Below are 16,488 nucleotides of genomic sequence, written 5' to 3' on the forward strand. Positions count from 1 at the left end.
CAGGATGGTCTCGATCTCCTGACCTCGTGATCCGCCCGTCTCGGCCTCCCAAAGTGCTGGGATTACAGGCTTGAGCCACCGCGCCCGGCCTAAAATTACTTTCATTACTTTTCCCTAACAATAAAAGCAATGGGTGTGTGTAACTGAGATGTCAGTTTTGACTTCACTACTGCTTGGAGAGTTTAACGTGGCTTGAACTCCAAGTTTACCAGTTAGAATCCAGGACTTCCCTGCCTCCTCCCCACCGACTTTATTATTCTCTTCTTGTGGCATTGCTTCTGCTACATCAACTCACATGAGAAGCCCATTTCTCCAGTTTCCATTTTAAGAAAGAACCCACCTAACATTTCATGAGTTTAGAAATGTTATGTAAGATTTGAAAGGTTTTGGAGAGAGCTACATGGCAGGACTTGCAATTTTGCCATCTCACTTTCATTCCTCCTTCATCTTCCTGGAGCAACAAATTCTTCCTCATTCTGCCTGCAGAACAGTTTTGTCCACATTTGGTTCCTTTAGGATCTAATTTTCTATGCCAAGCACTCATTCAGGTATTTTGTTTTTTCTATACAAACATAATTCTTTTCCCATGCAGAATGCTGAAAAACAAAATTATCTCATCTTATTTTTTTGTGTGTGTGTATTTTGAGATTGTGTGTGTGTGTGTGTGTGTGTCTGTCTGTCTGTCTGTCTATGTGTATTTTGAGATAGCTCACTCTGTCACCCAGGCTGGAGTGCAGTGGCACAATTGGCTCACTGCAGCCTTGAACTCCTAGGTTCAAAGGATCATTCTTGCCTCAACCTCTCTACTAGCTGGGATCATAGGCCTGTGCCACTACACCCAGCTGCTTTTTAAATGTTTTTGTAGAGACAGTGTCTCACTATGTTGTCCAGGCTGGTCTTGAACTCTTGGGATCAAGTGACCCACTGCCACAGCCTCCTAAAGCATTGGGATTATAGGCTTGAGCCACTGTACCCAGCTACAAACACACACACATACACACACACACACACACACATAATTTTTTTGAGACAGAGTTTCGCTTTCTTACCCAGGCTGGAGTGCAGTGGTGTAATCTCAGCTCACCGCAACCTCTGCCTCCCGGGTTCAAGCAATTCTCCTGCCTCAGCCTCCCGAGTAGCTGGAATTACAGGCATGCACCACCACTCCTGGCTAATTTTGTATTTTTCGTAGAGACGGGGTTTCTCCATGCTGTTCAGGCTGGTCTTGAACTCCCAACCTTAGGTGATCCGCCTGTTTTGGCCTCCCAAAGTACTTGGATTACAGGCATGAGCCACCACGCACACCCAACACGTATATTTAAAAAGAACTTAGAAAACGTAGCAAGAATAGTCTAAAAATCACCCATCATGATTAAAGACTTAAATATAGGACCTAAAACCATAAAAACCCTAGAAGAAAACCTAGGCAATACCATTCAGGACATAGGCATGGGCAAAGCCTTCGTGACTGAAACACCGAAAGCAATGACAACAAAAGCCAAAATAGACAAATGGGTCTAATTAAACTAAAGAGCTTCTGCACAGCAAAGCACAGCAAAAGAAACTATCATCAGAGTGAGGAGGCAACCTCCAGAATGGGAGAAAATTTTTGTAATCTATCCATCTAACAAAGGGCTAATATCCAGAATCTACAAAGAACTGAAACAAATTTACAAGAAAAACAAACAACCCACCCCATCAAAAGGTGGGCTAAGGATATGAAAAGACACTTCTCAAAAGAAGACATTTATGCAGTCAGTAAACATATGAAAAAAAGCTCATCATCACTGGTCATTAGAGAAATGCAAATCAAAACCACAATGAGATACCATCTCACTCCAGTTAGAATGGTGATCATTAAAAAGTTAGAACACAACAGATGTGGAGAGGATGTGGAGAAATGGGAACGCTTTTACACTGTTGGTTGGAGTGTAAATTAGTTCAACCGTTGTGGCGATTCCTCAAGGATCTAGAACTAGAAATACCATTTGACCCAACAATCCCGTCACTGGGTGGGTATACAACCAAAGGATTATAAAACTTTCTACTATAAAGACATATGCACACATATGTTTATTGTCATACTGTTCACAATAGCAAAGACTTGGAACCAACCCAAATGTCCATCAATAATGATAGACTGGATAAAGAAAATATGGTGCATAAACACCATGGATTACTATGCAGCCATGAAAAAGGATGAGTTCATGTCCTTTGCAGGGACATGGATGAAGCTGGAAACCATCATTCTCAGCAAACTAACACAAGAACAGAAAACCAAACACCGCATGTTCTCACTCATAAGTGGGAGTTGAACAATGAGAACACATGGACACAGGGAGGGGAATATCACACACCAGGGCCTCTTGATGGGTGGGGAGCTAGAGGAGGGATAGCATTAGGAGAAATACCTGATGTAGATGATGGGTTGATGGGTGCAGCAAACCACCATGACACGTGTATACCTATGTAACAAACCTGCACGTTGTGCACATGTACCCCAAAACTTAAAGTATAATAAAAAAAATTACCCATCATATTACAAAACTGTTCACATTTTGGTATCTTTTGTTCTCGTCCTCATTATATTATATAACCGGGCTCATTCTATATATATGTTTTTGTATCTTGCTATAAAACATTTACATTCTATTATGGGAAATTTGTAATGTTGCCAAAATTTATCTGCAAAACCCCCTAATTATTGATGGTTTATAATTGGGCATTTAGACTTCCATATTTTTTATTGTCCTAAGTTATGCTGCAATAATTTTTTTTTTAAAGACAGAGTCTCACTCTATTACTCAGGCTGCAGTGCAGTGACATGATCATGGTTCACTGCAGCCTTGAACTCCTGGGCTCAAGTGATCCTCCTCCCTCAGCCTCCTGAGTGGCTAGGACTGCAAGTGTAATGCCACAATGCCTGGTTAATTGTTTTTTTTCTTTTTGTAGCAATGAGGTCTCACTATATTCCTGAACTGGAGCAATTCTCCCCCTTTGGCCTCCCACAGTACAGGGATTAATAGCGTGAGCTACTGTTCCCAGCCTTTTGATAAATATTTGAACATGAATTTCAACATGAATCCTGATTTACATTTTTTTCTTATTTCCTTGTGACAGGTATCTAGATGAGAAATTTGTGGGTCAAAGGATAAGAATATTTCAAGGCACAAGATACCAATTCCTAAATTGCTTATAGCAAATGTTGTTAAAAGAGGGGAATTGGCATGATCAGATAAATGATTTTTTTACAGCTAACTCAGGTGGCAGAAGCTAGGGAAAAGATAATTACAGCTTGGACTAAACTGTGGCAGTGGGGATTAGGAAAGTGTGGATGTAGAGATGGCGATGAGGTTTAGTAATATTTCTAAAACAGAGCCGGACTTGGTGACTAAATATTGGAGGTGAGAAACAGTAAGGAACCAAAGGTAACTGCCTACCTTTCCAACCTGCCTAACTGGGGTAATACTGATATTAAAACAGAAAGTGAAGATGGCAAGGTGTGCAGATGTGTAGGACAAGACAATTTGATTAGAGATTTCTTTGATTTGAATTATATACGGTACCAGTTTTTAAAGGCTTTAGGTGGAATCTAATAGGTATTTGAAAATATAGTTAATAGTAGGGAACATCTGCTGGTTTTACCTGCCTGGCATGTGGTGCTAGCTTCAGGAGTTTTTTGTTTTTTTTTTTTTTTTCTGAGGAGGATCTTTGGGTGGCAATCTGGTTAGAAGTATTGTCTTACAGTTGCATTTATTTACTAAACATCTGTTTTATGATTTAGATTGCAGGTGTATTTGGTTTGGTAAATGAAGACTGGGGAATGCTAAAGCACCCAAGTCAGCCCTGTGCAGCCCTGCTGGCCCCCATTCTTTCTTATTCCGGTAATACCATTTTGTTTTTTTTTTGTTTTGTTTTGTTTTTTTTTTTTGAGACGGAGTCTCGCTCTGTCGCCCAGGCTAGAGTGCAGCGGCCAGATCTCAGCTCACTGCAAGCTCTGCCCCCTGGGTTTACACCATTCTCCTGCCTCAGCCTCCCGAGTAGCTGGGACTACAGGCGCCTGCCACCTCGCCCGGCTAGTTTTTTGTATTTTTTAGTAGAGACGGGGTTTCACCGTGTTAGCCAGGATGGTCTCGATCTCCTGACCTCGTGATCCGCCCGTCTCGGCCTCCCAAAGTGCTGGGATTACAGGCTTGAGCCACCGCGCCCGGCCGGTAATACCATTTTGATTTTCTTTGGGAGGATCACTCCATCCCTACTCCCCGTTCCTGTGGTTTTGGTGCACCTGGTGCTACTCTATGGATCCAAAGGCGATATATAAGTCAGCCAATCAGAGTTAACCAGGCTAAAGTCTAACAGTTTCCAGGGGAACTGCTGAGAAAAGCTCTTTCCACAGTGATTGCTAAGCGGGTGGAATAAAGAACTGGAGTGGCTGGCAGTTATTTTGCTTGTCTGGCAATGAAGTCTACTCAAAGTAGAACTGAGTTAATTCTGATGACCTGTTTTGTTGCTGTTGTTGTTTTGTTTGTTCGTTTTGTTTTTTTGAGACGGAGTCTTGCTCTGTCGCCCAGGCTGGAGTGCTATGGCGCATTCTCGGCTCACCGCAACCCCCGCCTCCCGGGTTCAAGCTATTCTCCTGCCTCAGCCTCCTGAGTAGCTGGGACTACAGGCATGAGCCACTGCGCCCGGCTAATTTTTTTTTGCATTTTTAGTAGAGGCGGGGTTTTATCATGTTGGTTAGGCTGGTTTCAAACTCCTGACCTCAAATGATCCACCCGCCTCAGCCTCCCAAGGTGTTGGGATTACAAGTGTGAGCCACTGCACCCAGCCTGATGACCCGTTTCTGATGACATCACTTGAGCCCTAGGATTCAAGTGAATTGATGCCAGTGCTAGAACTTTTCAGTCTTATGAGGCATTAAAATTCCCTTTTTATCTTAAGCCATTTGAGTGGGTTTCTGTCACATACAACCAAAGAAGTCCTGACTAATACAGTATTGGATATCAAATAAGGTTCAAGCCTGGACATGGTGGCTAATGCTGGCTCACGTCTGTAATCCTAGCACTTCGGGAGGTTGAGGCAGTAGGACTGCTCAAGCCCAGGAGTTTGAGGCTAGACTGAGCAACATAGTGAGACCTCATCTCTACTAAATAATAAAAAATTAGCTGAGTGTGGTGACACATGCCTGCAGCCTCAGGTACTTGGGAGACTGAGGTAGGAGGATCAATTGAGCCCGGGAGGTCGAGGCTGCAGTGAGCTGTGATCACACCACTGTGCTCCAGCCTGGGTGACACAGCAAGGCTCTGTCTCAAAAAGAAAGAAAGAAAGAAAGAAAGAAAGAAAAAGAAAGAAAGAAAGAAAGAAAGAAAGAAAGAAAGAAAGAAAGAAAGAAAGAAAGAAAGAAAGAAAGAAAGAAAGAAAGAAAGGGTTCAGGTTTTCAAGTATTCAAGATACAACTAAGAGGAATCCTATTGTGACTGCACAACATTCTCTTTTCTAATTAATGGTTGATAAATATGTAGGGAACAGCTATTGTAGTACCAGGCACTGTGGTAGGCTCTGCATGTATAATAGGCTGATCAAAGGTAAGACTATAGATATAGATACAGATATTTTTTTGAGATGGAGTTTCACTCTTTGTTGCCCAGGCTGGAGTGCAGTGGTGCGATCTCAGCTCACTGCAACCTCCACCTCTTGGATTCAAGCGATTCTCCTGTCTCAGCCTCCCAAGTAGCTGGGATTACAGGCGCCCGCCACCATGTCTGGCAAATTTTTATATTTTTACTAGAGACAGGGTTTCACCATGTTGGCCAGGTTGGTCTCGAACTCCTGAACTCCCGCCTCGGCCTCCCAAAGTTCTGGGATTAGAGGTGTGAGCCACCATGCTAGCTAGAAGTAATTGCATGACTTTTTTTTTTTTGAGATGGTGGCCTGCGCCACCACACCTGACTACTTTTTTTGTAGTTTTAGTAGAGACTGGGTTTCGCCATGTTGTCCAGGCTGGGGAATTTTGGTTTTTATGTTTTCTACACTTTGCCTTAGATTTCTTTATAAACCTAAGGGTAGCTAATCAGTAGACAGCACATGATTTATTTGCCTGAATTTTAGAAATATTTCAAATATCTCAAATTCCATACTAGGAACTCAAGTTTCAGGAACTAGATTACCAAAGGGGGTGATATGGTTTGGCTGTATCCCACCCAAATATCACCTTAATAATCCCCACATGTCAAGGGTGGGGCCAGGTGGAGATAATTGAATCATGGGGTGGCTTCCTCATACTCTTCTAGTGGTCATGAATAAGTCTCATGAGATCTGATGGTTTTATAAATGGAGCTCCCCTGAACAAATTCTTCTTGTCTGCTGCCATGTGTGACTTTGCTCCTCTTTGCCTTCAGCCATGATTGTGAGGCCTCCTTAGCAATGCGGAACTGTGAGTCAATTAAACCTCTTTTCTTTATAAATAACCCAGTCTCGGGTATGTCTTTATTAGCAGCATGAGAACGGACCAATAGAATACAGGGGGTATTGGAGCCTTCGTTTGGAATACTTAACAAATGTCCATTTGTTGATGTGTATAATTTTTTGTTTCTTTCTCTCACATCCTTATGTGCATTACTTTCACAGGATACAGATGATGGAATATCACCGAGCAATAAGAGCTTCATTAAGCTTTCTGATGTGAGACACTGGTAATACTGGATTATATAAAGTTGTGAGGGTAAGAACTGATCAGGCTTGCTTTTTTCTTCCTCTAGTATTCATGAATGGTTCATTTTCTAGCCACCTTTGTGCCTCAGCTGTCTCTTTTGGTTTTGAGTCGCCAGTTGAGGATGGTTTAATTAAGAACGTTTTTGCTTCACACTCTACCCTTGGGTCATTAAAATCATAATGGAAAATATGAGAAGGGGAAAATAAATCATGTAAATCTCTTATTAATCTGAGTACTTAAGTTTGTATCATAGGATCCACAAGGTATTGTGCTGAAAAATCTGAAACATAGAAAAAAGTATATTCTTCCACCTCCTTGTCTCATTAAATTTACATGTAACCAGTAATTAATATATCACAAATGTATAGCAACAAAATATTTAATCTTTTCTAAGTTCACTGCTTGAATTTAAGTAATCAACAATTTTCCTTTTTCTCACAGGGGGATTTCAAGGAACTCACTAGTGAATTAGAACATATTCTTACTAAAAAACAAAAAACGCTCTCCAGGTGACAAACGATGTGCTTTTGACCAGGGTACCCTACATGGGCCTCAGAGCCACTTCTCAGGCCTGACTTCTTCCTTTCCAGCAGCTGCCAGAAAGCTATCCTGCATTCCGCTTTTTCAAATTCTGCCCAGAATGGAAACTCTTTCAGTTTACTTTTCATGACATTTATGTAAATTCCTTTCAGATGGCCTTTATTTCTTGCATGTAAACTGCGTGTAGATTAGAAGTCATAATCAAAGCCAAAACGGTAATCCTGTCTCAAGTTAGTAACTGGCATCTTTGAGGAAGTAGACATGGGATAACATCTATTCCAATATATCTGTACTACACAGGAGTCCACCCCTTTTGGAGTCATATTTCTTGAAACGATGGTAGTTTATTTTAGCTTTTGTCAGATATCTGTCTTGGTATTTCCTATGGAAATCAAACAGTAATTTTTAGACAATAAGGGTTCATATTGGTATATCGTGAATTAGTATTTTTTTGTCGTAAATATTGTGGCTATCCTGAACTTAACACTTTTTAAATTGTGGATTTCAAATTATTTTTACAGGTATTGATAAATCTTGTTCATATTCCTGTTAGAAGAGGACACTTGGGAAACTGAGTAGGAGGGGAAATGACATAGTCAGGAATTGATTGCTCCCAATACTTTTGTTACAGGAGTTTTCTACAGGATCACAACTGAAGTTATTTAATTAAGAGTAATTGTTGGTGATGTCCCAAACAGTCATTTTTTTAAAACTCCAAGTACAATTTTTTTTTTTTTTGCAATTCAGAAATCAGATCTCACGTGTCAATTTACGATCTAAAGTCTACTTTCAGCTTTGCGGTCACTTAAGGAGACATACACTTAGAACCAGGCGCAGTGGCTCAGGCCTGTAATCCCAGTGCTTTGGGAAGCCTGAGGCAGGAGAACTGCTGAAGGTCAGGAGTTGGAGACCCGACTGGGCAACACAGCAAGACCCCGCCTCTACAAAATAAACTTAAAAACAAAACAAAATGTTTGCCGGGCATAGTAGTAGGCAACTTTACTCTTTACTACTCGGGAGACTGAGGCGGGAGGATCGCTGGAGTCCAGGAGTTGGAGGCTGCAGTGAGCCGAGATTGCGCCACTTCACTACAGCCTGGGCCACAGAGTGAGGCTCTGTCTCTAAAAATAATAATTTAAAAGCACATTTAGGAAGCTCGGCGTCATTCCAATGTCTGGGTCCGAGAGCACTATGAGGCAGCAAGACACACAAGGTATCAAGCGTAAAAAAGAGAATTTAGCATCCCGGTGTGGATTTTCCCAGGCATAAACGTGGCCTACGCTGGGTGCAGGGACCGTAAGGAACAGGCAGGCGCTTCCCGGTTGAGGACACAAAGCAGCGGGAGCCTGGGGTCGCCGAGGGTCAGCCTGGGCTTGAGCGGCTCAAAGAGGGAGGGCTCCGCGTCCCGCGCGCGTGCAGAGACGCGGTCCCAGCGACTCCGCAGCTGGACCGTGGGCCGCCGAGCTCCAGCCTCTTCTCGGCTCCGGGAGGGGCGGAGTGAGCGCGGGAGGGGGCGGGGCCACGCCAGGCCGCGCGCCCGCCGCTCGGCTCGGCTGAGCTCGGCTCCGTTCGGTTCGGGGGTGCGCGGCGCGGGTCCGCCAGGCTGTGGCTACGAGGCCGCGGCGGGGCGCGAGCGCCGCAGGTGACCGGGGCGGGGAGCTGCGTGCGCGGGCGGCGGCTGAGGAGCTGGAGGCGGGCCCTCGCTCTCGGCCCAGGCGCTACGGGCTGAGGAGACCAGGCTAGCCGAGGCGGGCGAAGGGCTCGGGGCATCCACCTGACAGCCGGCGGCGCTCGCGGCCCTCAGCATGTTCCGCGAGGCGAGGGTTTTCCTCCCGCCTGTGGGCTGAGGCGGCAGCGGCGGCCCCCGAAGCGAGATGCACCTGCCGGGCGCGGCTTAGAGGACGCGGCAGGCGGGAAGTCCCGGCCGCCAGCGGGAGGGCTTTCGTTGCCGGGCCGCCACCGCCTCCCGCCGCCGCCGCGGGCCCGAGCGGGAGCGGCGGGTGGGCGCCCCGACATGGCGGCCCGGAGCGCCCCGAGCTGCCACCTGCGGCTCGAGTGGGTGTACGGCTACCGGGGCCACCAGTGCCGCAACAACCTCTACTACACTGCGGCCAAGGAGATCGTATACTTCGTGGCGGGGGTCGGCGTGGTGTATAGCCCGCGGGAGCACCGGCAGAAGTTCTACCGGGGCCACAGCGACGACATCATCAGGTACCGGGGAGCGGGGGCCGCCGCCGTCACCCTGCGAGCTGCTCCCGGAGTTTGCACCCGCGGGTCCCTCTGGACGCCGTGACCGCTCCTGCACGGAGCATCACCCCGAGGGGAATCCGCAGCTGTCTCTCTGGTCCCGAGTCCGCCAGTTAACACGCTGCAAACGCCTTTCCCCTCTTCCTCTTCTAGGGACTCTCTCTCGGGTCCGTGCAGAAAGATCAGGTCCGCGGATCCACCGGGCACCCGGTTTGACGGCTTTGTGCCCTTTCACACTCCATCAAAATTACGCAAACTGCGAAAAGGTTATTTTTGTAGCACTTTATTCCTTTAGATCCTGTGAGAAATTTCTTATTAAATGCATTCTTAAAGCACCCGGGGTGGGGGAAATCCTTTACCTAATAAAGGACTGATGGAAGCACAGCAAGCCGTGGGCTGGTCCCGGGGAGGGCTCTCACCTCCTGGCCGTAATTATTAGTTCAGGTTTCACCGCCTGCTAGTATCAGCAGAAACCCCCGGCAACCTCCAGGCAATTCATTGGATGTTAAAATATACACACCTGAAGGCAATTTAAGGTCGGTCTTATCTGAAGAGGCTGCTAAAAAGAACTTCGTTGATTTCCAATTCTCTTCATTAAAATACTCCTAAATAAGCTACTTTTGTATTTTTTAAAAAAATTAAATCGCGATTGGGGTGCTATTTTTAGTCTTCCTTGGACAGTATCTCAAAGTTGGTCCCAGTACTTGTTTACATTTCTTCAGTGAGCGGTATATTTGAAATGTAATTTTCAATCAGTGTCTTAGAACTTTTGTGGTAAAGTCAAGAGCTTCAGAAATCATTCTAGGCCACTGATTATTGCCTCAAGCACAGCATTTTTTGTCCTTTACGGAGGAAAACATTAAAAGCAATTGAGAATGTGTTTGTGTGGTGCTCTTGGGGTTTTATCAAAGATTCTATGATTTGGGTTTGGTTACAAAATTTTTTCCCTCATGTATGTTGCACAGGATTTAAATTGGGCATTTCAAATCCAGTAGCTTGGTTCGAAGTCTTGTAGGTAAGAAGCCCTGGTACTTAAATTCCACAAATAAAGTTGTTCTTCTGTTTTGCGTCTCTGTACATCTATAATGTGTAAGAGGGAAAAGGAGGCCTAGGACAAACAAAGGTAGGGCAAGATGGAGTAAAGATAAGAAGAGCCAAAATTGGGATTGCACAATAAGGAATGAGGTGGTGCTATGTATTCAGTTTTTTGTTTTGTTTTGTTTTGTTGGACACCAGAGCACTTTTTCAGATTGTACTTAATGTATTACTTTGAAAAGGTAACTGATAAGTCATTTCATTTTTCTCAGGCTGGGACTCTGTATGGTGGTGATTAGGGTTACAGACCTATTATAATAGCCTAAATTGCTGATGGAAAAACAAAACTAAACTAAACCCATAGTAATTATTTGTCTTGTTATTTATCCCAAGAGTAGAGTTTACCCCAGTGTCTTGTCTTTTTCCCTAATCCTTTCAAGTCTCTCTTCTTTCCCGTATGTTAGGTCTCCCAAAGTACCAGGCATAGTAGCTTTACCTAATTGCAGCAGCCTTCACTGAAGCCCTGCTTCAGATAATTTAGTCTGTTAGGTTGAATTCAGCTGGTGGAGTAAATGTGAAGGATTTTGAGGTCTTCTCGAGGTACACTTGTATTGTTTTTACTCCTTGGGGGTTTTGAGAGCAGTACAGCACTAAGGTCTTCTGAAAGTAGACATGATTTATTTGGTGAGGTAAATTACATCTTGTTCTTCTGGCAGTAATTAGAAGCTGTATTATATGTCACACCGCTTAAATTTCATAATTATGTTTCAGTAAACTCTAAGGAAGGTAATGCTTTGACTTTCTTTTGGTACAGTTGCACAACTCATACAAAACAACAAACATACTCGAATTTCTCATAGTTGAATACATGCTTATGATTTTATCCAAATGATACATCTTTAATGTATAACAATGAAAATAAGTTTCCTGAAAAGTTTCAATGAGGTAGTAAAATCTGAATCATACAGCATCTTGAAATTGAAATTGGTGGCACAAATTTAATACAATACTAAGAATATAATTTAGGAATCAGTGAAAGGGCTCTGGACATTTTATTTCAAATAGTAATGACAGATCATATTTGTGAAATAGTTTGAGCAACTATTAAAACCTCTGAATATTTTTTCAGTTCATTGTTTGACTTGTGAGTATAGAAACAACTCTGGTAATTTTTAAATTATGTCACAGCAGAAGATGTAATGTAATTTGTAATTCACAAATGTGATGCATAGTGAAAAACAATGTTGCTGTAACCTTAGCCTTAGTAATAAAAAGTCAGTGCTGTTTTCATCATCTGTTTTGTTTCCACCTTTGTCTGAAACTTATGTAAAACTTATTGGTCAAATATTACTTAGTCTGAGGATAGAACTCTTCCAGAATGAGCAAATCATTGTCCTCAGGTTTTGAAAATGTGATTGCAATGTTGGTGGTAAAGACTGAATCATGACTAGTCTATCATTTGCTTACTCGTTCTCTGACCATTTTATTATCACCGAGGATTGCCAGTGGTGGTGCCACATGACATCTCATCATTTTCTCAGTGTTGCTTGTAGTTCTCCATCTTCTTTTTGCCGTCTACCTGGGTATACTTCTCTAGTCATTTGTCTTTTAGTTATATTTATCTTAGTAACTGATTTATATAGCAATTAGTTTCAGTGTCAGAAATAATACAGGGCTTTTTGGGTCACTTTTTTGGTCTTTTTCTCAAAATTCTCTAGTTATTTTATTATAAAATCTATAAATCTATAAAATCTATATCTACAAAAACCTCTAGTCTAGATTTAAGACTAAGTTATAAAATAAACCACTACCAGTTTTAGCATAAGATGCACATCTAGATCTTGGTCTATATTTTAAAACTTTTGCCAAGTTGTTAAAAGAATGCGATAGCTTTTTTTTTTTTTTTTTTTTAACTGAGACAGGCTCTTGCTCTGCATCACACAGGCTATGGTGCAATGGTGCAATCGGTGCTCACTGTAGCTTTGAACTCTTGGGCTCAAGTGATCATCCCACCTCAGCCTCCCAGGTGGCTGAGACCACAGATGTAGGCCATGTTACCGAGCTATTTTTTTTTTTTCGTTAACGATGGGGTCTCTGTATGTTGCCCAGGCTGGTCCTGGACTCCTTGGCTCAAGTGATCCTCCTACTTCTGCCTCCCAAAGTGTTGGGATTACAGGTGTGAGCCACCGTGTGCAGCCAGAGTGCAATATCTTTTCAAATTTATTATTCTAGGTACTTCCCATCAGCAAATTTTTGCAAGATTGTTCTTAAGGATATTATTGACAGTTTTTAAATCATCTATACCAGTGAAGACCATTAGTGGAATATAATTAACTTGGGGCATTTTGTTATTTGATTCTGCTCTCCTTATGGGAGTAATCAGGGCCTATTGTTTATGTATTATGTAGTTGTAGAATTTAGAATGCTTTTTTTTTTTTAAACATAGTCAAAGTGTCTCATGAGTTGGTGATGAGCTCAAATGACAATGCATCTGAAATATTTTGAAAAGTATACCATACTATATGGTTGCAGGTTAAAATAATAACTGTTCATTGCTTCTATGTATGGCTTTTTTAAAAGACAAAATGAAGGGTGTAGAAGCTATTTTCTTTATTTGTGGTAAATGTTCTTTAGAAAAAATACTGACCAAGCCTTATTGTAATCTAGCAAAAGTGGTTTTTGACTGCTCAGTATTTATGGTATAGAAACTTAATTTATTCAATACAAGTCAAAATTGTAATTGGAAAAGCGATTCCAAATGACATTTCCATGGTAGATAGATTTTTTTGTGTGTTTATATGGGTTCACAGTAGCAACTTTTTAAGCTCTGGTAGGAATTACTGGAAACCTACTTGTGGTCTACTTAATGCTTCCAGGTACATGTTCACGATTTCCCAGACCTGGCTTATCTTCAAAATAGTTTGAAGAGCTTTTCACCAGTTTCTAGCCTTTTGCTCAAATGCACGAAGTCAGAATTTTTTAAGGTTGGAGCCCAGGAATCTATTTCTTAAAAAGTGTCTCAGATTATTCTGTTTGGGAAACACATTGCCCCAACCATGCCTAGAATTCTTAAGCAGTTTGAGAAATGGGCACAAACCGTCTCCTCAAACCTGATTCCAGAATTTTCTTAAGCACTGTGCAATATGTAGAAGTAGTGCTTCAAAAAGTATTAGAAAACATATTTAATAAAATGTCCCTGTGCTTAAGTAACTAGAATTAGATGGACGTAGCATTTATTTATAGACCATGTAACAATTATATTTGGTAAGATTTCATTTTATGTGTTGCAATATCAAAATATTTATGCTTTTTAAAATATTGCATAATTTAAGGGATAAAATTAAGAGATATTTTCCAGGAAAAGTAGGAATTAACTAGAATAATAGTTGAAGTTGTAATAGATGTGTATTAAGTATATATTCTTTAGGGATAAGCCAGATTATTAGATTTACATTTAATAACTATTTTCCTTTATTTTATAATGTCTTGTGTGCAAATATGCAGACAATTAATAAAACATGTTTTGGATATACATTAAGGAAAACGTGGAATAATGAATTATTAGAAGCTATTAAGAACTTTTATTTCAAAGTTTTCTCATCCAAGAAATATTTGTTGAGCTTCTGTTTTGTCCAAGAATCCCTGACTTAAGATACTCAGAGTTTAGACACAATCAAATACTCAATGAGAATATGTATATTAGGAATAGCACTAATGTCCCTGTGATATGGTATGTACATGGGGTTATAAAAAGTTCACAATGATGTTTCTTATAGAATATAATACTTAAGCTAAGTCTTTAAGGACAATAGGGAGAAAGGGTCATCAGAAGAAATGAAAGAAGGTATAGCATTCTGGGAAGAGGTAACATTGTGTGCAGTGGTTTTGTGTTATGAGAGAATATTTGAAAAATTTGCGTATACTCTCTTCAGTTTGTTTTCTCCCATTTACTCTTGGCTTTGTTCTGTTTCACCATAGCAGTTCTTGTTGAGGTTACCAGTGACCACTGGCATTGCCAAATCCAGTGATTATCAGTTCTCATCTTATTTGATTTTTCATCATGATTTGACTTAGTTGGTTCATTAGTCCGTTTTCACGCTACTGATAAAGAGATACCTGAGACTGGGAAGAAAAAGAGGTTTAATTGGACTGACAGTTCCACATGACTGGGGAGGCTTCAGAGTCATGGTGGGAAGTAAAAGACAGTTCTTACATGGCAGCAGCAAGAGAAAATGAGGAAGATGTAAAAGCAGAAACCTCTGATAAAACTATCACATCCCGTGAGACTTATTCCCTGCCATGAGAACAGTATGGGGGAAACTGCCCCCCGTGATTCAAATTATCTCCCACTGGGTCCTTCCCATAACACATGGGAATTATGGGAGTACAATTCAAGATGAGATTTGGGTGGCGACACAGAGCCAAACCATATCAGTTGGTTGCTCACACCTTCTTAAGACCCTTTCTTAAGTGGCATTTGGCCCATGTCTATTTCTTGGTTTACTTGTTCTTTCAGCATATATTTACTGAACACCTATTATTTGCCAAAAACTATTCTTATCACTAGAGATATGGCAGTGAACCAAACAGATAAAATTGCCCACCCTTATGGAGCTTTTATCTACTGGGTGGGGAGATACAGAATAAAGAAGGTAAATTTTATATATGTTTGTAAAATTTTATATATGCATGTATATATGTATAGTTTGTAAGGGCTAAGGAAAACAAGGTGAGAAAATGCGATAGAAACTATTGGGGGCTGCCGTGGTGGCTCACGCCTGTAATCCCAGCACTTTGGGAGGCCGAGGCGGGTGGATCATGAAGTCAGGAGATTGAGACCATCCTGGCTAACACAGTGAAACCCCGTGTCTACTAAAAATACAAAAAATTAGCCGGGCGTGGTGGTGGGCGCCTGTAGTCCCAGCTACTCGGGAGGCTGAGGCAGGAGCATGGCATGAACCTGGGAGGTGGAGCTTGCAGTGGGCCAAGATCGCGCCACTGCACTCCAGTCTGGGAGACACAGTGAGACTCCGTCTCAAAAAAAACCAGAAAAAACAAAAAAAAACCAAAGAAACTATTGGGAAGAGTTTAGATAGGTATTTAGATAGGGTGGCCAGGAAGACCTCACTGTAAAGGTGACACTTAAGTAGAAAGTAGGAGGTGAGGTAATGTGCTATGTGGATATCTGAGGAAAGGACATGTTAGGCAAAGGGACTGTCAAATGCAAATGCCCTGAAGCAGAATGCCAGTGTTTTTGAGGAACAGTAAGAATGTTCCTCTGCTGGAGCAGAGTGAACTTGAAGGAAAGTAGTAAGAAATGAGGTCTGATGAGCTAATGGTGGTGAGGGCAGATTTTGTAGAAGTTTATAGGCTGATGAGAGGATTTTCACTTTCCCATCTGAGAATGGAAGTTATTGGAACTATGTAATCAAAATAGTGACATAATTTGACTTATGGTTTAACAAAGTCACTCTGGCTCCTATATTGACAACAGACTGAAGAGGGAGGGACAGGATGGAAGCAGGGAGACCACTTAGGGGACTGTTGCAGTAATCCAGTCAGGAAGTATTGGTGGCATGGACTCGGGTGGTAACAGGGAAAGTAGTGAGAAAGAGTCAAATTTTGTATATGTTTTGAAGTTGAGGTAGCATGATATATTAATGGATCACATATAAATCGTGAGAGAAAAGAAAGGTCAATGATGATCACAGAATTTTTGGTCAGAACAATTGAAAGAATGGAGTTACTGGCTACTGAATTGGGAAACAGTGTTGGAAAAGCAAGTTTTATATTTTGGACAGAAGGAAAGATCAACAGCTCTGTTTTATTTTACTAAATTTTTTTGTTTTTAATTTTCGTGGGTACATAGTGTGTCTATTTATGGGGTACATGAGATGAGATGTTTTGATACAGGCAAGAACTGTGGAATAATCCTATAGAGAATTGGGTATCCT

At 41.9% G+C, this 16,488-nt stretch overlaps 1 protein-coding gene across 14 annotated transcripts in view; it reads left to right on the plus strand.

Moving 5' to 3' along the window:
- Nucleotides 1-16,488, plus strand: part of EML5 (EMAP like 5) — a 221,287-nt gene that overhangs the window by 21,864 nt on the left and 182,935 nt on the right. For 11 of the 14 annotated variants that reach the window (XR_002523464.2, XM_021941452.2, XM_009212094.3 and 8 more), the window contains exon 1: nt 9,267-9,463. The exons of 1 other annotated variant lie outside the window; for it this stretch is intronic. Coding sequence is in view for 12 of the 13 variants with exons in the window: in XM_021941452.2 (XP_021797144.2) it covers nt 9,267-9,463 (197 nt within the window). In the remaining variant the exon portion in view is untranslated. Of the gene's footprint in view, nt 1-8,812; nt 9,464-16,488 lie in introns of those variants that run through there. 2 more of the 14 variants (XM_003902140.5, XM_031667917.1) reach the window with 2 other exon arrangements.

Source organism: Papio anubis, chromosome 7 (genome assembly GCF_008728515.1).
Source record: "Papio anubis isolate 15944 chromosome 7, Panubis1.0, whole genome shotgun sequence".
Classification (NCBI taxonomy): domain Eukaryota; kingdom Metazoa; phylum Chordata; class Mammalia; order Primates; family Cercopithecidae; genus Papio; species Papio anubis.